The 23,087-nt window shown below is 53.3% G+C and overlaps 1 protein-coding gene across 1 annotated transcript; it reads left to right on the top strand.

The window, feature by feature from the left end:
- On the top strand, nucleotides 1-22,786 carry SLC26A9 (solute carrier family 26 member 9). The gene is made up of 21 exons (XM_059867798.1): nucleotides 1-73; nucleotides 6,424-6,550; nucleotides 7,168-7,307; nucleotides 7,487-7,597; nucleotides 7,829-8,004; nucleotides 9,128-9,292; nucleotides 10,232-10,384; nucleotides 10,726-10,808; nucleotides 11,051-11,198; nucleotides 11,871-11,984; nucleotides 12,488-12,565; nucleotides 13,073-13,168; nucleotides 15,899-16,005; nucleotides 16,500-16,569; nucleotides 16,658-16,750; nucleotides 17,174-17,290; nucleotides 17,800-18,117; nucleotides 18,698-18,752; nucleotides 19,115-19,260; nucleotides 19,996-20,073; nucleotides 20,602-22,786. The coding sequence occupies exons 2-21, from the start codon at nucleotides 6,426-6,428 to the stop codon at nucleotides 20,647-20,649; spliced, it is 2,421 nt and encodes an 806-aa protein (XP_059723781.1). The 5' UTR covers nucleotides 1-73; nucleotides 6,424-6,425; the 3' UTR covers nucleotides 20,650-22,786.
- The last annotated feature ends 301 nt before the right edge of the window (nucleotides 22,787-23,087 follow it).

Raw genomic sequence — 23,087 nt, 5'->3', positions numbered from 1 at the left:
CTGCACGGCTCCTGCAGCACCTCTCCTGCCACATCTGCACCCCCGCAGCCCCGGCCGCCCTCCCGAGGCGCAGGTAACTCCAACAATCGGCCTCTTTGTCTGGGTGGGCGTGGGGGATTTACACTCCGCTTGCACAGCCACTGGGTGTGAGACGCACTCTGTGGAGAACTGGTACTTCTCTTTTTTCCTCTTTTTTTTTTTTTCCCTTCTTCCTTCCCCCCCTTCTCTTTTTTCCCTCCCTTCTCTTTTCCTCCCTTCTTTCGCAAGGGGATTTACGGCGGCAGATTTACTCAGGAATTAGCAACACCAACCATCCAGCAGCTTGATTTATTATGAAGAGAGAAGCTGGAAGAGCCAAATATGTGAATTAATTCTTGCTAGAATAAATCCTGCCATCTTATCCTGCCTGCTTCCAGCTGAGATGTGTGGAGGGATTTGCCTGATATAGGACAGGCAGCACTGATGAGAAACATTCACTTTCTGGACCCCTGTTATGACCAGAACTTTCTGTGCATGGGGCTGTGGAAAGTGAGGATGCTGCAGCCCAAACTGGGTGTTGCACATCCCAGGATAGAGGGGAGGGATGAGGAGCCCAGAGCCTGGTTGGGAAGCACTGGAATCCAGCTCAGGCAAGAGCATTTGGCTGTACAGGGCATGCTGTGCTCACAGCCAGGTCAGGAGGGAATCAAAAAGCTGGGAATGAGGAGTGCTCCCAGACTGAGACCTGTCACACTGACAGCTGTGACCCGTGCAGGGTCTCCAGCTCCTCCCAGTGCCCTTTCAGGGATGTTTAGCTCCAGTTTGGGCAGGCTCCTTCACATATAAGCAAGAGGAAACATCCCCTCAGTCTTGCTCCATGGTGGAAAATGGCAGCAGCTGGGATGCTTTCTGCTCTGCCCTGATAAAATTTGTCCACACCTTGTTTGTAAGCAGGCTGAAGCCTGGAGCTGGGGACCTGTCCTTCTCTCCCTCAGAGATAGTCCCTGCAGTGACATTTGTCCTGGTCACTCAGTGTTCCTGCCCCGGGTCAGAGATTCCCGGCACAGAAATGCTGTCCCATCCTCCACCTCGGGGACAGGATGGACGGGCTGACCCCAGGGGTGTTTTTCCTTCTCCCAGAGTGGATCCACAGGGGAGGGAGCATGTGGAGGAGTGAGCTCTCAGCAGCCATCCCAGATCCGTGCTGGCAGGAGCTGCAGGAACGCTGCAAACTTTGTAACTCCTTGGGATTTGCCTTGCCCACCTGCTCTCCAAGGGTCTGTGTCAGAGACAGGTGAAGAACAGAGACTGTGGCACTGAGGGACAGCAAAGTCTCACTTCTCCTTCCTTTAAATGCCCTTTCCAGCTCCCTCCTGCCCATCCCAGCTGCCTTTTCCACGGGAAGGGGATGGAGACAGCACTTCCAGGGGCTGGGCTGAGAGGCTGTTGGGGTCAGGCACCGCTCTGCCACACTCAGCCAGGTGACAGCTCCAGGGGACAGCAGGGCAGGGAAGCTTTTGGGATGTCCACACAGACATACAGACTTTGGGATGGACATCCCAAAGCAGCAGCCCAGGCCATGTGCTCAATGCCTCGGCCCAGCCCAGCCCTTCCTCACAGAGCGACGGAGCTGATGTGATTCTGACAGCAACCAAGAGCTGGGGAGGGGTTGGGACAAGTGGGGAAATCAAACAAATCCCAGCGAAAGTGGGTCCAGCCTGGGCTTTGCTGCCCTGCTCTCAGTGCAGGGCCGATCCCCCGTGCCCACAGTTTGCTCCCTCACAGCAAAGCACAGGAGCTGAGCTGCTGTGTATAAACATTTCACTTCATAAACACCCTGTGAGCCAAACACTTCGGCTTCACCCTCGGGAGCTGGCAGATGCCTGCAGATTTTATTATTCTGGTTACCAGGCACAGAGCTAGTTTGGTTAGAAACTCGTGTGAAGTGGTACATCAAACATTGGCACCGGCCCAGCTGCAGCAGCACAAGAGCTCTGCCCGCTGCCTGAGCTGGGCTGGGTCACTCCCAACCAGAAAAGGACCACCTGCTCCTGGAAATCACCTTGGAACACTCCAATACTTGCATCTGAACAGAAAGAAAACGTAGGTGGAATGCCTGCTGGGCAGGAGAACGGGCTGGGGGATGCTGGGGGACCAGGGGCAGCCCAGGGCACTGGGATGGGAGCTGGGAGCTGGAGGGAAGCAGAGATGTCTCCTCCTGGCCCTGCTCTGTGGCACAGGACCCATTCCCTGCCCGGCCAAGATCCATCAGAGCCCGTCAGCACCTCCCTGCACCCCCTTCCCCCTCTGGCTCCTGTTCCACCCACAGCCATCACTGTGGCTCCTCCTGGAAAAAGGACTGGAACAGCAAAGTTTTGACTGAACTTTATGGATTCTGGCATTCTGCCTCCTCTGAGGCATGGATGTTTTTCAGAACTGATTTATGTGCTCTCCTGGTGTCTTCCTCTTCTATTTCCAATGGGTAAAGGTTAAGAAAAGGTTGAACCCCAGGGACAAATGTGTGTGCCCAGTGCATGGCATCAGCCCCCTGAATACAACCCCTGCTTCCCTGCCCTGATTCCTCTCTCTCCCCACATTACTGGGAAGGATTTTTTCCCCAAAATGCTCGTGCCACAAATGTAGATGTGTCTTATCAGTGCCAGCTTCTCTTCCTGAACCAGCTCATTTGTAGGTGAGGCCTGTGGCCATCCAGAGCCAAAGGTAAAACAGAACTAAATCAACCAAGTTCTAAGTGTGAAAAAGAATTTGTGCCCAAGTGGCCCAGCTGAAGACTCTGGGGTGCCTGGGGGGTCAGTTCCTGGTCAGTTCCATCAGCTGGCCTCAGTCCTGGCACATTCCCAGTGCCAGGAGGCTGCAGGGAGTGCCCGGGGAGTGCGGGGGCGGATCCGCCAGTGCCCGATGGCCGAGGTGAATTATACAACATCTTCTGAAATCCCTGAGCTGAGTGAGTGACAGCAGGAGCCTCCTTCTCCTCGGGCACAGGGGAGAGGCTGTGGGGCAGGACAGTGGGGGAGAGTTCAGTCAGGGGGAGCACCCGGCACTGCAGAGCTTGGCACTGCCACATCTGGCACTGCCACAGCTGGCACTGCCACATCTGGCACACCACAGCTGGCACACCACAGCTGGCACACCACAGCTGGCACTAATAGCCCAGCCCCTGTGCCAGGCAGGTCCCAGGGAGGAACTGAGGTTCCCCTGCTGAGCCTGCAGGCCCTGGGGGCCCTGTCACCGTGTCGCCCCAGGGCTCCTGTGGCACCTGAAGGGCCCTGTCCAGGGGCACGGGAGTCAAGACCTTGTCCAGGTGTTGCAACCAAACCCTTGCACCTGTGCCTGGTCTGGGGGACAGGGGGGAGCTGCTTTTATGGCCCTTTCTTGGGCAATGGGGCCGGGAGGGGCTGTTTTGGATGGAGATTCACACGGGCTTGGGAAGAGGCTGGACCTCTGAACCCAGCCCTGAAGCAAACAGCACAGAGGGCTGGGTGTGCCTCCTGCAAGGAGAAGGGGGATGGAGAGGGGGCAGGCGAAGGAGGAAGTGTGACTTCAAGAGCACTGATTTTTAATCCCTAAGTTAAGAAGCAGCTGGTGGAATGGACATTGTCCATGTCCAGCCCTGGGATCAGTTTGAGCCCTTGTGTCACACCTAGGGCAGGGATCAGACGGCTCTCCCACCAAATTTTGACTCATTCCTTGGACTGGAGCTCCTGTTCTGTGCCTACGTCAGCGCAGGAGAGTGGCTGTGTGCCAGTGGCTCCTATCAACACCAGCCAGGAACCTCAATGTGACTTTCCTCTTCCCAAGCACAGCTATCACCAGCACGGGGGCAGCAGATAAGAGCTCAGTGAGTGTGTTTGCAGAATGAACTCTGGGAGAAAAGGTCTGTGCCTGGCATGCACAGCCTGGCCTGGGCCTGGCAGGGCTGGGATCAGCCAGATCTGGACTGAGGGGACACCCATGTCGTGTTGGTCACCCACATCACGTTGCTGGAGCACAGCTCTGCTCCCAGGTGTTGTTTGCTCTGAGAATCACATCCCATTTGTGTACTCAGTGAGGTCAAATCTTACATTTCTGAGCATCACTCACTGCAGGGATGGGCTGCCTGAAAACTTGTGATCCCTTGGAGCTCTTCTCCCAGACCTTGTCCTTTTTTTCCATGCTCAAACTGGATGAGAGATCTTGAAAAACCTGGTCCCTGCAATGCAGCAGCTGTCTGGCACTCCGCTCTCCCTCCACACTCCTGGAATTGCTCCGGGGTCCTGCCCCAGCTGCAGGGTTTAAACCAGCTCTGCAGCTTGCCTTGGGCTCATCCCACCAGCACCAGGCCCAGCTGGATTTGCCTTTTGTTCAAGGAGCAGCCACGCAGCTCCTCGTGCTCTTTAATGCCCAAATCTCTGAGGTTTCAGCTGCTGTTTGATCTAGGGCAAGGCTGTGATAAGCCAAGTCAAGAACTTGACTCTGTCCGGGACGCTGACATCACGAGCCTGTTTGTTTAAGATGGAATTTAATCATGGGGATATTTTCCCCTCTATACCTGCTTACCTGCTCTGTTGATGATTTTTTTTTTTTTTTTCTGATTGCCAGCACTTTCACTCAGCGGGGGAATTTCACTAAAATTAGGATTTAATTGGCTGCTTGGGTCTGTCTGCTGGCAGAAGGGATGGAGACCAGAGAGACCCCCAGGAACTGGGGTGGGATGATCAGCCCTCAGAGACTATTGCTGAGTCTGGACCTACAAAATATTCCCCAAGGGGAACTGGAAATTCTGAGCAGAGCTGTGGGGCTGGGAGGAAAGCTGGGAACAGCCACAGGATTACTGGAAATGTGGGAAAATAGTGGCTGTTTATCAGACAGGCTTTTGGCATGAGGGACGGGGAAGAGCCCAGGACACAGATTAGAGCTGGTATCCAAAGGCAAAGCTTGTCCTCGCTCTTGGAGGGCAATCTCCGGGGAAAAGGAGCAGCAGGGATGCCCTGCAGAGGGCACTGGATCAGGCACCTGGCACTGCAGGAAGAGGGACGGGTTTCCCCTTTGCTCCAAAGCCGTGGGCTGGGGTCCCTCCCGAGCCCCGTGGGTGCAGATCAGAGCTGGCATCGCAAACACCCCGTGGCCGGGGCAGTTTTACCGCAGAGTGCTCTTGATGGCCCCTGTGATCTCTACAGGGTTGATGACCTCCCTTTCTAGACCCATTAGCTGCTATTTGCATAATGATTCTGTTGACCTAAATTCTCCTAAAGGTTTCGGCTCCCTGCATCATCCTTTCCTTCCTGCCCTGCTCTCCTACAATCCCCTCCCGTCCCCCACTCCGGGGCACCAGCCAGGGCTCTCTCCGGTCCTGTGCAAGGACATTTTGCTCATCCCGGTGTGCCCGGACTTTCAGCAGCGCCCAGAGAGGGGAGGGGAGGCTCTGGCACATCCAGATCACTCTGTAAACTCTCAGCAGCCTGGATGTTCCTTCTCGATACATTCTCCTGCCTGATTCACCAGCTTCTCCCACCCCCTCTTCTCCTCCTGCGTTGGGCAATGACCCACTTAGATACACACCAAAACACAAATAATTACCGAGATGCTCGGTTTATATCTGACCACTTCCTCCCCCCCTGCCCTCCCAGCCCGGCTGATTCTCCCCTCTCCCCAGGCATCTCTGGGCACTCTAAAATCAGGGATGTCTGCAGTTCATCATCCCTTTGGGACCCAGATACCGGGCAGGACTGGTCTGCCGGGATGTTTTGGCACCTTCATCACTGCCGTGAGTTAGCAACAGTTATCTCCCCGAGCATCACTTCCTAGAGGAGCCCGGGCTCTCACGCTCGGCCAGCGAGGATTGGGAAGGTTCTGGAATGCTGGGCAGGCTGGGCAGTGTGGCAGGAACACCTCGGAAGGGATCGGCCCTCAATGATCCCGGTGCCGGTATCAACCAGCCTGGCAAAGCCTTGCCAACGCCACCGATGGTGAAACCGAGCCATGGGAAAGGTCAAGTGCCTCGCCCGAGGCAAAAAGGCACTCCCGGAGCCGGGATTAACACCCTGAACCCGGGATTAACCCCAACCCTGACCCTGCCCGCCTGCCGGGCGATCCAGGCCGGGCTCGGGTCCCTTGGCACGGCACCGCTCATTAGCACCGCTCATTAGCACCGCTCATTAGCATCGCTCATTAGCATCGTTCATCAGCATCACCTCCGAGGAGCTGGGAAAGCTGCGGGGCCGGGGAGCAGCAGCAGCCCCTGGAGCCGGGAGGAGCCACTCCCAGGACCTGCCTCTCTGCCACGGGGAAACTATTTAGGGTGGAGGAGCTCGGGGAGGGCTCCAGACGCTGGAGGTGTCCGCTCTGGGCCAACTCCAGCCACATTCTTGGCTTTGCTCTTTCTATTTTCTATAATTTTTTTTCCTTTTTCTTTTTTTTTTTTTGGGAAAAACCCAAATGATGCAGAGATGAGCCAGGCCAGGCCTCGCTATGCCATCGAACGTCCCGCCTACTCTGTCAGCCTCTTCGACGAGGAGTTTGAGAAGAAAAGCAGAGCTTACCCCGTCGGGGAGAAACTGAGAAACCTTTTCAGGTAACAGGGAGTGCTGCAGAATGTAAACCAGGTTCAGTCAGGAATTGGAGGGGTATAATTCAGACCTGGGAATACAGATCACATTTTTATCCTGGGGAACCGTGGTCTTCAGGGGTTTGATGGATGAAAGGTACAGGAGAAATGCATATTGGAGAAATGCAAATTGGGCTGAAGAAAATGAAATTGGTGGCTCTTTTCTCAGCAGAGCAGTTTGCACTGAGTGCATTTGGGATTTGGGGTCCTGTTTCCCTGGTTTTTCAAGAGTGGAAAAAGCACAATTGGTGAGGTAGGGATGTGTGGATTAATTTTTTTACATTTTCCAGCTGGAATTTCCTTTTCTCAGCTTTCTGATTGAAACCAATACCACCTTAAAGAAAGGCTTATAATTATGCAAACAAAGGTTAATAACCCTGCTGATCACTTTCTTGGAAATCTGTCTCCATTCCTCAGAAGAAGGAAGGTAATAACAGAGGAAAGAGAAGGATCTGCTGAGGGAGAAAGGCTGAGCCATTCCTAGGAAGATCCTCCCTTACTTCCAGCTCGTTTGCTCCCTGCCTTCTTTCATTTTCAAATTCTTCACCTTTCAAATTTGCTTTCATTTTTCATCTCCTTTCCAGATGTTCAGCTGCCAGGCTCAAGCTCACCCTCTTCTGCCTGTTGCCCATACTGGAGTGGCTTCCCAAGTACAAAATCAAGGACTACATCCTGCCTGATGTCCTGGGGGGGCTCAGTGCAGGGACAATCCAAGTGCCACAAGGTGAGCAGCGTCCCTCTCTGGGTGTCCAAGAGGGAATGTCACCTTGCCAGCTCCAGCACAGCTCTGCAGGTGGTGCTGGTGCCCAGCTGGGAGGGGGTTTGTGTTTTACTGATGACCCCAAGCTCTCCCTCCAGCCTGGAGCTCCCTGTATTTCCCTGTGTGTCCCTCGTGTTTTGCAGGAATGGCCTTTGCCCTCCTGGCCAATCTGCCTCCTGTCAACGGCCTCTACTCCTCCTTCTTCCCCCTGCTCCCCTACTTCTTCCTCGGGGGCATCCATCAGATGGTGCCAGGTGAGGAATGGCCTGCACAGGACAGGAAAATGCTGCCTGGCAGTGCTGGTGTGTCCCAGAGCTGCGCTGTTTGCTCTGCCAGGGCTTTGTGGGGTGGCTGATTCTGTCACCCCAATGACCCTGTGCCCCCTCCTGCCACGGGGCTGGGGAGGGCTGATGGCTTCTGCCCAGGAGCCTTCCAGGACAGGGCTCTGCCCAGAGGGAGTCCTGACCTCCCCGTGCTGCCTGCAGGGACTTTTGCAGTCATCAGCATTATTGTTGGCAACATCTGCAACGAGCTGGCCCCAGAGTCGGACTTCCAGTACTTCAACCACAGCACCAACGAGAGCAGGGTGAACACCACGGCCCTGGAGGCAGCCAGGCTGGAGATCTCTGCCACCCTGGCCTGCCTGACAGCCATCATTCAGGTGAGGGCTCTGCTGTGTCCCGGAGAGCACAGATGGTGGTGGCAGATGCTCAAAGAGGCCCCACTGCTGCGTGGATGATGCCTCAAAATAAAGATTTTTGGGGATTTTTGATCTTGGGGTGGAGGTCTCTATGGGGATAATCCAAGAATGGCAGTCCTAGCCCTGAGTGGGGGCAGATTATGGCTCAAAATAGAGATTTTTGGGCATTTTTGGTCTTGGGGTAGAATTCTCCATGTGGACAATACAAGAATGGCACTCTTAGCCCTGAGTGGGGGCTCAAAATAGAGATTTTTTGGGGCATTTTTGGTCTTGGGGTGGAATTTTCTATGTGGACAATCCATTAGCCCTGAGTGGGGGCAGATTATGGCTCAAAATAGAAATTTTTGGGGATTCTTGGTCTTGGGTGGAATTCTCCATGTGGACAATCCAAGAATGTCACTCTTTGTCCTAAGTGGGGGCTCAAAATAGAGATTTTTTATGGAATTCTTGGTCTTGGGGTGGAATTCTCCACATGGACAATCCAAGACTGTCACTCTTAGCCCTGAATGCAGGTGGATGATGCCTCAAAGTAGAGATTTTTGGTCTTGGGGTGGAATTCTCCATGTAGACAATCCAAGAGTGTCACTCTTTGCCCTGAGTAGGGGCTCAAAATAGAGATTTTTTGGGTATTCTTGGTCTTGGGGTGGAATTCTCCACGTGGACAATCCAAGACTGTCACTCTTTGCCCTGAATGCAGGTGGATTATGGCTCAAAATAGAGATTTTTGGTCTTGGGGTGGAATTCTCCACATGGACAATCCAAGAATGTCACTCTTTGTCCTAAGTGGGGGCTCAAAATAGAGATTTTTTATGGAATTCTTGGTCTTGGGGTGGAATTCTCCACATGGACAATCCAAGAGTGTCACTCTTAGCCCTGAGTGGGGGCTCAAAATAGAGATTTTTTTGGGATTCTTGGTCTTGGGGTGGAATTCTCCACATGGACAATCCAAGAGTGTCACTCTTAGCCCTGCTGTCCCCCGCCCTGCTCCGGGACACCCGCGTGTGTCAGAGAGCTGTGTGTGCTCTCCCAGAGGATCCCCCTGCCCCACACGGGCTCTGACCACGGCTCCTCTGTCCCACCCTAGCTGTGCCTGGGCTTCCTGCAGTTTGGCTTCGTGGCCATCTACCTGTCAGAGTCCTTCATCAGGGGCTTCATGACGGCGGCGGGGCTGCAGATCCTCATCTCCGTGCTCAAGTACGTCTTCGGCTTGACAGTCCCGTCTTACACCGGGCCCTTAGCTATCGTCTACGTAAGTGGGGGCTCTGCACAGCCACCTTCCCCCCCAGCCCGGCAGCACCACCACCCCTGCCCGGGAAACGGGGCCCAGGAGGTCAGGAAAGGGTGGGGGGAAAGGGGAATCCCTGCCCCAGCAGCACAGGTTGGACGTTAGGGAAAAGTTTTTCATGGAAAGGGTGATAAAGGTTCTGGAGTCACCATCCCTTGGAGTGTTTAAAACAAGCCTGGGTGCCAGGGTTTAGCTGAGGTGTTGGACTCAATGATCTTGAAGGTCTCTGCCAACCTGGTGGTTCTGTGTTCCCCAGCCAGCACTATCTGGATATGTTTAAAACAGACTGGATGTGGCACTGAGTGCCAGGGTTTGGTTGAGGTGTTGGACTCAGTGATCTTGAAGGTCTCTGCCAACCTGGTGGTTCTGTGTTCCCCAGCCAGCACTATCTGGATGTGTTTAACAAAGCCTGGATGTGGCACTGAGTGCCAGGGTTTAGCTGAGGTGTTGGGGCTGGGTTGGACTGGATGATCTTGAAGGTCTCTTCCAGCCTGGTGGTTCTGTGATTCTGTGAGTTCTGTGTTCCCCAGCCAGCATTATCTGAGTCCTGCCTGTGGTTTTAGTGAGGAATAATGAAATGGGACTGGGACCTGGGGGGCATGAGCTGTGTGGATTTGCAGCAGGAGTCTTGCAGAGCTGTCAGCAGCAGGAACATTTCCTCTGAGCAGCTTTGGCCATTCCTTGGATTTCCTGTGTCTTCCATGGGTGCATCCTGTGCTGATGCAGCCAGAACTGTGTTAGATCACCAGCCCAGGGCTGGGGGTGACCCCTCAGCAGAGGTTTTTTAGCACTGCTGACATCTCAGGGTGTTGATCGTGGTAACAAGTGCTGTCTGTTGTTCTGTCCGTGTCGTCCAGGGTGTCTGGCTCACCGTGACCCCTCCTCCTGTTCTCTCCCCTTCAGACATTCATTGACATTTGTAAAGGTCTGCCCCAAACCAACCTGGCCTCCCTGGTCTATGCCTTGGTCAGCGCTGTGCTCCTGATCGTGGTCAAGGAGCTCAACCTGAAGTACATGAAGAAGATCCGGATGCCCATCCCGATGGAGATCATCATTGTAAGTGACACCTGGGCTGTCCCTGGAGCCTCCCCTGGCCTCACAGCCCCGGGACACTTCTGCTCTCAGCAGGGTCACCCTTAGAGCATCCACACAGTGAGTGTGACACGGCCCCCCCATGGTTTGGGCTCAGAAACTGGGCCAGCCCCCTGCTCATCTCTGCACTGCATCCTGCTGATGCTGAGGGTGAAGAAAATAACCCCTGCTGGGACTGTCCTCACCTTGCCCAGCCTAAACTTGGTGCTGGTTTTATTCTGCCAGCTCTGGGAGCGTGGCAGGGTTCATGCTGTGAGCCAGCCCAGCTCCTCCTGCTCACAGCTCTTCATTCCCTGTCCTTGCAGGTGATCGTGGCCACCGCAATCTCCGGCAGCTTCAACATGCCCGACAAGTACGGGATGCCAATAGTGGGGAAAATCAGCATGGGGTAAGAGCTTGTGCAGCTCTGATTCACCTTCCAGACAGTTTTCCTTCCTCCTCCTCCTCCTCCAGCCTGGAAAACACCTCACTCTTCCCTGCAACCCCAGAGTCCCCTTCCAGGAGTGTCAGTGTGCCCTGTGACACAACCACCCCCATCCTCTGCAGTGTGGGCAGGGATTGTGTCATTCCTGAGCCCTCCAGCCCCTCAGACAGCGCTGTCACAACTTCTCACCTGTGCTCTGCCTGCAGGTTCCCAGAGCCCACCCTGCCCCTGGTGAGCAAGTGGAAGGACATGGTGGGTACAGCGTTCTCGCTTGCCATCGTGGGCTACGTGATCAACCTGGCCATGGGGAGGACCCTGGCAGCCAAGCATGGCTACAACGTGGACCCCAACCAGGTATGGCTGGGGCTGGGGCAGCCAGGGGCTGCTGCCTTTGCTCTCAGGCGTGAAGGGAAGAGCTCACAGCATGAAGGGAAGACGTTCAGACGTGCTGGGCTCGGAGCAGATGTGCTGCTCCAGAGGAGGCTCCGTGGCTTGGTGCCATGTAGGGGGCAAAAGGACACGGCAGAGCTCTGTCCCGTGGGCTGGAGAGAGGCTGGAAGAGGGAAAGGAGCTTCAGGCTGGGCTCTCTGCCTTGCTCCCCCTCCAGGCTCAGTGTTTTGCAGGTTGCTGAAGCACGGTGAGGTGCGTGCACTGCTCAGGGAGCAGAGAAATACCTGGATTCCTGGTGTGTCACCTAGATACTCTGAGAGACAGGACATGAGATAATCCTCTTTTGTCATCCCTGGCACAGTGGCAGCTTTTAACAACAGCCACACATACCACATGGAGCCCTGCCCTGAGTGTGTCAACAGATGACAACGTGTTTATGTGGAATTGTGCTTCCAGGTTTCCCTGCTACACCAGGGCCTATCCCAGACCTTACTGGAAGGAAAGAGTCTGGGATGCACTGCAGGGAACCCAGAGCCTGCCCTGGCCACACAAACCAGCCTCAGGCCCCTGCTCTCTTGCTGTGTGTCAGCAGGAAGGGCAGCTGTCCTTTCTGACCCATTCTCTACATCTCCACAGGAAATGCTGGCCCTGGGCTGCAGCAACTTCTTTGGATCCTTCTTCAAAATCCACGTGATCTGCTGTGCTCTCTCTGTCACCCTCGCCGTGGATGGGGCAGGAGCGAGATCCCAAGTTAGTTCCTCCTCCTCCTCCTCCTCCTCCTCCTCCTCTTCCTCCTCCTCCTCCTCCTCCTCCTCCTCCTCCTCCTCCTCCTCCTCCTCCTCCTCCTCCTCCTCTCCTCTGTCCATTCCCTCTGGATCACAAAGTGCTGTAGCTGCCCCACGCTGCCAGCCTGACTGTGCAGCTCCAGAGACGTTTCACACACAAGTGCTTCAGGCTGCTGCTGTTAAAGCAGAATTTCCTCCCTCCCCGAGCCCATTTTGGTCCCTGATTTAGTTCTCTGGGTTGGGCACAGAAGGGAGGGATCTCAATCTGCAGTCCCACTCTGGCTCCCTGGACTGGGCAGTGAGGGAAGTTTGGGGTTATCTGTGAGATCTGCAAACCCCTGCCTGTTTTCAGAGGCAAACATCCTCTCCCATAAAATGCTGCAGTGCCCAGTTGTGTCCCTGACTACACCCAGGGGAGCTTTGAGAAGCCCTGATGTTTGCAGAAGTGCTTTTCTTTCCTCTTTGCAGGTGGCAAGTTTCTTTGTGGCTCTGGTGGTCATGGTGACAATGCTGTCCCTGGGAATCTACCTCGAGCCTCTTCCAAAGGTAACACAAACATCTGTGCAGGCAGAGCCGTTGCAACACCCACTCTCCACACCCAAACACGGGCACAGCCTCGCTCCAAAAACCCCTGATGCAAACAGCAGCATGGGACAGCTTGTTCCTGGCCTGGGGACCTGTCTGCATGGGCTGGCTGGAATCACACAATCACACAATCACACAATTCCAGGCTGGTTTGGGTGGGAAGGGACCTTAAACCTCATCCCTGCCACAGGCAGTGACACTTTTCACTGTTCCACGTTGCTCCAAGCCCTGTCCCAGCTTGGACAGGGATGGGGCAGTCACAGATTCTCTGAGCAAATATAAATGTAAAGAAGTGAAGAATTATAGTGAAGAATCATCCAAATGACCCTGCTCAGATCCAAGTGAGATCTTTGTGAGCATCACCCTTGTGATGGGGCTGGCCCAAGGCAGGCAGATGCTGCAGGAAAGCATCCACTGCCAACCGTGGCACATCCAGGTGTGGCTGACACCATTCCCTGTCCTCCACAGTCTGTGCTGGGAGCCCTCATTGCTGTGAACCTGAAAAACTCCCTCAAGCAGCTGGCTGACCCCTTCTACCTGTGGAAGAAGAGCAAGCTGGACTGTGTGAGTGCCTGGGGCTGCTGGGAGGCATCACCTGGCCAGGGCAGGATGAGCAGGACAGACCCCAGAAAAGTCTTTTGTGGGGTTTTGGGGGTGTGAGTCCGTGGCAGGGGGTGGGTTTGGCTCTCTTGGTGAGCTGGTGCTGCCTGTCCTGCCCAGCTGAGCACGCTGCTGCTCAGAGCACATATCAGAGAGGCCTGAACTCTTACCTGCTGTGTTTAAATGCCAATCAAGAGCGGAGCCTGTTTGCCCAGAACTAGCCAAACCGGCCCTGCTCAATATCTGGGAGTCATGACTTAAAAACTCACACAATGGCCCTCCAGGGTGAGGAGAGCCCTTCAGAGTGATAAGGACTCCAGGCACTGGTTGATGTATAAACCCAGGCAGGGGGTGGCGGGGGAGTGAGAGCGGAATTTGGAAATGTCTGACATAAAAAGACAGTGTTTGAACAGGACTCCCACGGCCGAGAGCCGTGTGTGGACACGGAGCCAATATCCTGTCAGGGCCCAACAAACCCCCTTATCAGGGCAATCAGGAGTCCAGAGGGGCTGGCCCGAGCCATGAAGAGCTTTCCCAAAATCCTGCTCAAACAAGTGCTGGAGAAGAGCTGGGTTATCAATTTGGGCACATCTCTGAACGGGTTGTGCTGCTGTGGGGTGAGAGGGGAGGTCTGTGGGCTCTGGCAGCTCAGCTGCTGCCCCTTTACCAGAGCACAGATGGACCCCACAGGCTCCAGAGACCCCAAAAGCCTGGGCAGAGCCCTGGGCGTGGACTGAGAGGAGATGGATGGTGCTGCCTGAGGAACATCCTGGCAGATGCCAATGGAGTGAACGGGATTCTCCTGACCTTAATCTCCTTGGAATTTGAACTAGATTCAGTGTCCTGGCCCAAAATGGGGAGCACCATTCCTGGGTGATGTCAGAGCATTGGTGTTCATCACCTTAATACTGGTTGTGTTCCAGGACAGCTAATTCCAACTAATTCTAAGGATGGATGGAGGGATGGATGGATGGATGGATGGATGGATGGATGGATGGATGGATGGAGGGATGGATAGATGGATGGAGGGAGGGAGGGAGGGAGGGAGGGATGGAGGGAGGGATGGATGGAGGGATGGATGGATGGATGGAGGGATGGATGGATGGAGGGAGGGAGGGATGGATGGATGGAGGGAGGGAGGGATGGAGGGAGGGAGGGAGGGAGGGAGGGATGGATGGATGGATGGATGGATGGATGGATGGAGGGATGGATGGATGGATGGATGGATGGAGGGATGGATGGAGGGAGGGATGGATGGATGGAGGGAGGGATGGAGGGATGGATGGAGGGATGGAGGGAGGGAGGGATGGATGGATGGATGGATGGATGGATGGATGGATGGATGGATGGATGGATGGATGGATGGAGGGAGAGATGGAGGGATGGATGGATGGATGGATGGATGGATGGATGGATGGAGGGATGGATGGATGGATGGAGGGATGGATGGATGGAGGGAAGCTCTTCCTTGCCATTTACGCACAAAATGAATATAAATTAAGATATTGAAGTCATCAAAGGCATCCAAGGTCAAAGTTAGTTTTTATTCATTTTGAGGATGGGATTAAGACAAGCTGATAATGATTTTCAGAGGAGATGTTTAAATGCAGGGCAGGACTGATCTCATATGGAGTGGGATGGTTGAGTGCTAACACATAAAAATGACAAATGGCAGAGCTCTGAGCTGGAGTGGGGCAGGTTTTGGTCTCCTCTGTCACACCTGGCCATCGACTCCTCTCTGTGTTCAGGCCATTTCTAGCAGTGCTCAGGCAGTTTTCAGAGAGATGATTTCTGATGTTTTCTGAACTGCTCTGGCTGACAGCAGGAGCTGCTCGGGGCTGGAGCAGGGAGCAGCAGATGGTGGGATCTGCAGGAGCCCCTTCCTGATGAGCCAGGCCAATCCTTTTCGGCTGGAAGGAGCGGAGCAGGCGCTCGAGCAGCCGTGAAGAAACGCCCTGGCTGCTTTTATGGCTGAAAAGGAGCTGGGGCTCCTGGCAAACTGCCCAGCAAGGATGGCTCACTCTAAAACATACAGCAACTGCAGCAGTAGAACAGCTGCAGAATTCGGGGGTTGGCCTACTCATGTTGAGCTGGGAGGGTCTGAGAGCCCAAGATAGCAGCACAGAGCCATTTCCCATCCATTTTTCCCCATCCATTTTCCCCATCCAATTTCCCATCCATTTTTCCCCATCCATTTTTCCCCATCCATTCTTTCCCATCCATTCTTTCCATCCATTCTTTCCATCCATTCTTTCCATCCATTTTTCCCCATCCATTTTCCCCATCCATTTTCCCCATCCACTTTTTCCACCAAATTTTTTTCCCATCCATTTTTTTCCCATCCATTTTTTTCCCATCCCTTTTTTTCCCATCCATTTTTTCCCATCCATTTTCCCCCATCCATTTTCCCATCCACTTTTTCCATCCAATTTTTTTCCCATCCATTCTTCCCATCCGTTCTTCCCATCCATTTTTTCCCATCAATTTTTCCCATCCACTTTTTCCACCCACTTTTTTTCCCCTCCATTTCCCATCCATTTTCCCATCCATTTTCCCATCCATTTTCCCATCCATTTTCCCATCCATTTTCCCATCCATTTCCCATCCATTTCCTATCCATTTTCCCATCCATTTCCCATCCATCTCCCTCCACATCCCCATGGTTCATGTCCTCTCTCCCTCCTCTCCCTGCAGCTGGTCTGGCTCGTGAGTTTCTTCTCCGCTTTCTTCCTGAGCCTCCCCTACGGAGTGGCAGTGGGCGTGGGATTCTCCGTGCTCGTCGTGGTTTTCCACACCCAGTTGTGAGTACCTCAGAACCACGGGAGATCTGCCAGGGGCAGGAGGAGGGACAGGTGATTTTTTTTAGGAGCGACCTCTGGCCCGCGGAACGCGCGGCAGGAGCCCCGGGGAGTGCAGGTGTCCTGCCCGGAATGTGCAAACAGGAATGGCAGGCGCCAATTTACTGCCTGCATTCCCGCTCCCGTGCACATCCCAGGGCAAGGGGAAGCCTCGAGGTATTTGCTTCACCCCACACAGTTCCCAGCTCACACAAAGAGCGAGTCCTGCCTGCGTGCAAGGCCTTGGTGTGAGGTGTTCTCACCACCTTTAATCCCTCAAAGCCCTTTCTTAATAGTTCCCAGTCTGGCATCTCAAAATGCTGACTCTTTTTTTGCCCTGTAGACTCTGCAGGGGTGAAATGTAAGAGTTTTCACAAAGCAAATGTTCAAATCCTGGGATGGAATGTGAAGCAGAAGCTGTTTTCTTTCCCCTAATGCTGATCCCTTCTTTTCTGCAGCCGCAACGGCTCTGCCCTGGGCCAGGTGACTTCCACTGACATCTACAAGAACCCCAAAACCTACAACAAGGTGAGCTGCAGATCAAACACCCTCAGAGAAAATGCTGTTCTTTGCCACTGCTGCCCAGGCTTGCTCTGAGCTCCTGTCTCTGGTGCAGGTCCATGAAGTTAACGGGATTAAAATCATCACCTACTGCTCGCCACTGTATTTTGCCAACTCAGAGATATTCCGGGAGAAAATCATAGCCAAGGTGAGCAATTCCTCAACAAATCCCTGCCTGAAGCCAGTCCCAAACCAGCCTTGCTCTCTCCTGTGTTGCTACACGGGTAATTAAGCTGTGGGTGATCATGAATAATGGTCACATCTACTCTCTACTCCTCAGTCCTCCTCTCCCTGATCCTCAGGGCTGTTTGCTGAGCTCATTTTAGAGGCTGTGCCCAAATCCTGGCAGGTTCCTCCTCCAAGCTCTGCCAAAACAGGGGCATCCTGCTATTCCAAGTCTCTCCCTGCATGTGCAGGTTCCCCGAGTTCCAGGAGATGTTTGGGTGCCATCAGGATCACTCCACTCCAGTGCCCAGCTGGTGCCCCAGGCTGGGAAATGCCAGGGAAGGAACAGCAGCTCCTGACTCTTGGAACAGACTTTTTAAGGAAAAAAAATCTCTCTTTCTCACAGACAGGGGTGGATCCTGGCAAGGTGTACTTGGCCAGGAGGAAATTTGTGAAACAGCAGGGGAAGGGCACAGCACAAGCACCAGCAAAGCTCCCAAAATTCCTCCTGAAGGAGAACAAGGTAACTCAGCTCTGAGCTCCGAAAAAGGTCCCTGTGTCCGTGAGTACGACCCCAAGTCCCCATCAGACAGCTCCTCTTGACATGGGATTTCCTGCACTGTTTTCCTGGCCACATTTCCCACCTCCCATCCCCTTTTCTCCCCACCCACGTCTCCATTTCTCCCCAGGCCTGAAGGTGCAGGAGAGCTGGGAAAGGCTGGGAGGCTGGAGAGGAGGCTGGAATGGGAACATGGGAACAATCTGCAGAAACCAGGCAGCTTTGGCCTCTTTCTCTGGGGCTGTGTCAGCAGTTCAGCCCCAAGGTGCCCTTTCAAAGCCCATTTCTCAGTCACCCCATTTGCTTTGCAATGCAGAGCAGCTTTGAAATAAATAAATCATGGAAATTATCCTAAGTCCAGCCCCAAGGGACAGCCAGGCTGGAGTTAGTCCAGATTAAAACCCTTCATATCAGTGGGTAGAGATGCAGTCACCTGCCAGGACCCCTGACTCTGCACCTCTGCTCTGCCTCAGACCTTGTCTTTGCAAGAGCTCCAGAAGGACTTTGAGGGCACCTCTCCAACAGACACCAACAACAACCAGACCACTGCCAACGGTGCCAGCATCTCCTACGTCACATTCTGCCCTCCTGCCCCCGGGGCTGGGCCAGGACAGAGCCCTGGGCAGCTGGGCAGCAGCACCACCCTGCAGGGCAGCACCCTCAGCGTGCTGCCCACGGCAGACACCGACCCTGTGCTGACAGCGCCGCCCCACATCAGCTTCCACACCATCATCCTGGACATGAGCGGGGTGTGCTTTGTGGACCTGATGGGCACAAAGGCTCTGAGCAAGGTGAGTTCTGTGCAGGGACATTCTGCTCTCTCACATGAAGGTGTTTATGTGCCTCAATTCACAGAATCACAGAATCACCAGGCTGGGAGAGACCTCCAAGGTCATCGAGTCCAACCCAGCCCCAACCCCTCAGCCAAACCCTGGCACCCAGTGCCACATCCAGGCTTTGGTAAACACCCCCAGGGATGGGGACTGCACCACCTCCCCGGGCAGAACATTCCAGAACTTTATCCCTCTTTTCCCTGATACCCAGCCTGTGTTTCCCTTGGTGCAGCTGGAGGCTGTGTGCTCTGGCTGTGTCAGTGCCTGCAGACAGAGCCCAGCCCCAGCTGAGCACAGGCACCTTTCAGGGAGCTGTGAGAGTGATGGGGGCAGCCCTGAGTCTCCTTTTCCCCAGATAAACACCCCCAGCTCTCTCAGTCGTTCCCCATAGGGCTTGTGTTCCAATTGTGTGGCTTTTCCTCTTCTGCACCTCTGATTTTCTCCTTCAGCCCCAGTGCTGATAAAAGTCTTTATGCATCAACACAAAGCTGGAGCAGCAATATTTTTAATCCTCTCTCTCCCATCTCATCTCTTCCAGTTGTGTTCCAGTTACCAGAAGATTGGGATCAAAGTGTTCTTGGCAAACGTGCATGGTAAGAATCCCCAAAGAACACATTTCCATGGGATCTTCCCCATTTCTGAGCTTCTGACAAACAGCAAATCCTTTTCTGTTCTTTATTCAAACTGTGAGATGTCAGTCCCTTGCTGGACCAGGCCAGAACAGATAAAAGGAGAAAACAGAAGAAAGGAAAGAGAATCACTGTTCTCTGTGTGTGAAATCAGTGCTCTCGTTTGGGAAGTGATAAAGCTGGAACATCTCCACTCTCAGCATGCTCCCCACACTCATTTCTGCTGCAAACCTGCTTCTCCTGAGCCTTGCCTTAGCTCAGAGCCACACACACCTCCAGCATTCCTCCTGTGCTTTCCTCCTCGTTCAGCTGTCTCCTTTCTCCAGCCCAGGTGTACGATGACATCAGCACAGGGGGAGTCTTTGAGGAAGGAGGCCTGGACCCAAGTCACATCTTCCTGACCATCCACGATGCTGTTTTGTTTGCACTGGCCAGTATCAGAGAATTTGTCCACCCACCCATCTTGGAAGAGGTAAATTTGCTCCCCAGCCCACAAGATTTTGCTGTTTGTCTTCCAGGCTGCGTCAGCACAATGGAAAAATAACAAATTGCTACTCCACCTAAAGAAGCTTTTTGTTTATCTTAAGTGGTAAAGGCCTAAATCCAGGAAATTATTTAATATTCCAGTTGTGTACAGGGCCAGCAGCTTATGATGGAATGGATTTCCATGGGAATTCAGAAGTGTCAAAGTTCTACACAAACCCTTGGCTGAGAGATGAGTGCTGTGCCAGCCTGGAGGAGCCAGAAGAGCTCTTCCAGCACTGTGCCCTCATTTGCTGCTGGTTGGAACAGGCAAAGGCAGAGTTTGGCCCCCAGTGATGAAGAAATGAAAGCAAAACCTGTGCAGCTGGAATAGTCCTGGCATCCATGGATGCTCCATTGGTGGGAGGAGAACAGGAGGAATTCTGAGGCAGGAATGTGGCCCAGGCTGGTGGCACAGTGTCAGACAGGCTCTGTCCCCAAACAGGGGTTGGTTTATTGTGTGCCAGCACCAGTTATCTCCCCAGGAGGAGTTCAGGTATCTCCTATCAAAGCAGAGCCATAGGCAAAGGCAGATAAACACCTGGAGCAGGACTGCCCCTGTGCCCCTTCTCCTGGGCATTTCCCTCAGGGCATGGGTCACCTTCTAGGCCTGGCTTAATCACTGTTTTCACTCCTTTTGAGCCTGCACTCTGCTAATTTGTGGACTCAACTCTTCCCTGCACAGAGGCCGACCCAGACAGAGCTCTCCATCTATGATGAGTCTGTGGACGAGGGCAGTGCAGAATACAAGAACCTGGAGGAGGTGAGTTGTAGTGCCAGGGGTCACTGCAGCCATGGGTGTGAGGCAGAAATCAGGACTTTAATTGGGATTGATTAGATGGGAAATCATCAGCAAGTACTGCAGTGCTTTGGAAAGTTAATTGCAAATGGAATTTTAAATCCCTGTCTTGAGGAGCTCTGGAAGGCAGCTGGATGAGGAGCAGGTAGGTCACCCCACAGAGGAGTCCTTCAAACATTCTGGGCCACACAGCTCAGGTTCAGCCAGACCTGTGGTCTCCACACACTGTGGGGAACTCAGAGAACCAGGTTTGGTTCACACCCAAGAGTCATCAGTGAAGATTTTCAGCCCAGGCTCTGTAAATGCTGCAGTGATTTTCACCCACGTGTGGGCCTTGGGATGAGCTCCCCTCCAGGGCTGCCCTTCCCCGTGCTGTCCATGCCCAGCTGGAAGCATGGAGAAGGGCTGGAGCTCCTGGGGGTGTCTGTGTCTGTGACAATGACACCGAGCTGTGTCACCAACCCTGAACTGCTCATCCTCTGTGCCCTTTAGGAGATGTTTGGGAGCATGTTCCACTCAGAGACACAGACAGCTCTGTGAGCACAGCAAGCACTGGGCAAACCCTCCAGAGGAGACTCCTCTCTCCCACCCCTCTGTGGAGAGCTGTGCTTCTACCTGGGGATACAACAGGTTTGCAACGAGGCCATCGCCCTCCAGACCTGCCAGATCCTCCCTCCTCCCTGCTCTGCTCGTGGCAAACCCTCCAGAAGAGAATCCTCCAGACCCTCCAGAGGAGACTCCTCCAGACCCTCCAGAGGAGACTCCTCCAGACACTCCAGAGGAGAATCCTTCAGACCCTCCAGAGGAGACTCCTCTCTCCCACCCTTCCATGGAGAACTGTGCTTCTGCCTGGGGATGGAACAGGTTTGCAACGAGGCCATCACCCTCCAGACCTGCCAAATCCTCCCTGCTCTGCCCGTGGCACTCAGAGCAGAGGACTCTGGAGCAGGCAGAGCCAGCTGGGGCAGCAGGAGCTCAGGAGATGCCATCTCATGGATTCTCAGCTGGAGGCAGGTGCCTGAGCTCAGGGGACATTCAGCCACCCCTTTGTCCCTCACCATCCTCCTGCCCACCTGGAATTGCATCCCCTGGTCCTGCTCCTTGCCTTTCCCTCTTCCCTGTTTCCCCCAGCCAGTGAAACACAAGCAAACACTGGAAGCTTTCAGGAGGGGTGGCAGGGCAGCTGTGCCAGCTGCTGCTGCTCTCTGATGTGCACTGACCCCGGGGGGGCTGGCACTGCCACCCCCCGAATTTCCCTGTGTGTCTCTGCAGCCTCTGCCTCTCCTCCTCTGTGTCCCAGCAGCCCAAAAAACACTGCCTCAGACCTGTGCTGTGTTTCTGGCACCCCGAAGACCTCAGGACTTTCTCAGCAGAGCTAAATTCTGAAATACATATATTTTTTTCATACTAATAGGAGAGGTTTGTACTCAGAAATAAGAATTATGTGCATGCTGTCCTGCCTGCCCAGTGGGTTGAGTACATGAAAACAGAGTCTATTTTAAAAAGCTAAATTTTCTATTTTAACACTCTAAAATATTACAAATACAGGCAAGATTTACTGTCTGGTTTTGAAGCACACAGACATTATTGAGCTGATGGCTGAAGGCTTCCTGGACCTTTCCTGCAGCTCCCAGATGTCTCATTTTTAAGGAAAATAGAGTTTCCTGCACCATCCTTGCTAGACAGTCACTGAAGGAAACAACAGCAGCAGCCTGCCAGTTTGGTTTTATGTAACATCTCAATAACCAAGCCACCATTTCTCTACCTCAATTTCTGATGATGTGGTGCAGGAGAGTAATAAAACCAAAGGAGGGCAGAAAACCCCACTAGCTGATGGTTATTACTTATTTTAATCTTAGACAACAGTGGTTTCTCCAGAAATCTCCATGTATAGCTTGTTTTACGAGGTAAAAGCAAGAGATTGAGTCTCTTAAATTATCTTTGAGGGTGATTCCTCATGGCCTTTTGTACTGCCTGAGAGCTCCTTTTAAAAGTGCTAATTTGGAAAGAAAGGCAATGAAGAAATCGGTGCAGAGCAACAGGAAACTGTCCTGATCAATATTTTTGGGTCTCTGAGGTGGCATCCCATGGAAAGAGGGAAGTTCCAGTTCCCAGCTCTACATCCAAGATTCCTTACAGGAGGTTGATTTCCCAGCCTGGGCTCGGACAGGCCAAATGCAGGAATCCTCAGAGCAGAGGCAAAAACCAGATTGTATTTCCTGAACTTCCTGCAAGAAATGGAATGGGATGTCACGAGAAATGGCTCAGAAAGAGCAGAGGTGGCTCTCCTGCAAATCATGACCCAGGCAGAAGGAAATCCCATTTCTGTGGGCAAATTCTGGGTCAGTTCTGGCAATAAATGTAACAGCAGCAGGTAAATGGCACTGCTGGAGGCACAATGTGGCCAAAGTCATAATTCCCAAGTGCCTGGGCAGAGAATCAGGGGAGCTCAAAGTCACGCTGGTGAAATAGTTTCACTTCCAGTAAAATATTCCTTTTATTGCTCTTAAGTAACAGTAAGGATGATGTGTTTTGGCTCTGAAGCCTTACTTGGTAAATGCATGATGTGTAACCAGCTCAGAAATGTTTGTAATTTATTTAATTTAAAGTCGGTTTCGTTCTTCTTTCTTTTTTTTTTTTTTTCCTTTTTTGATAATAAAGAATGTGTGAACAATCATTGTCACCTTCTGCTGACTCAGGGGCAGGATTACCATGGCTGCTCCCATATGGTCTGGCATCCTGGGACAGTTTGTGCCGTGGGAAGCTGGGCTAAATCTTCACATTCCATTCAGAACAGCTGTAAAGAAGGGAATGAGAAGTGTTCCATCCTGCTAGCTGGTGGAATCAAGAAAAGAAGGGACATATTTTGAAAAGCAGGTGGATTCAAAATCTGTCAGGAGTAGGGCTGCACAACGCAGACTCCCTGGGCTGTCCCTTGGCAAGTCCTGGCATCCTTCTGCCTCCCTTGTGCCTCAGTG

Source organism: Haemorhous mexicanus, chromosome 25 (assembly GCF_027477595.1).
Source record: "Haemorhous mexicanus isolate bHaeMex1 chromosome 25, bHaeMex1.pri, whole genome shotgun sequence".
In the NCBI taxonomy this organism is placed as follows: Eukaryota; Metazoa; Chordata; class Aves; order Passeriformes; family Fringillidae; genus Haemorhous; species Haemorhous mexicanus.
This window is presented reverse-complemented; position numbering and strand designations above follow the sequence as displayed.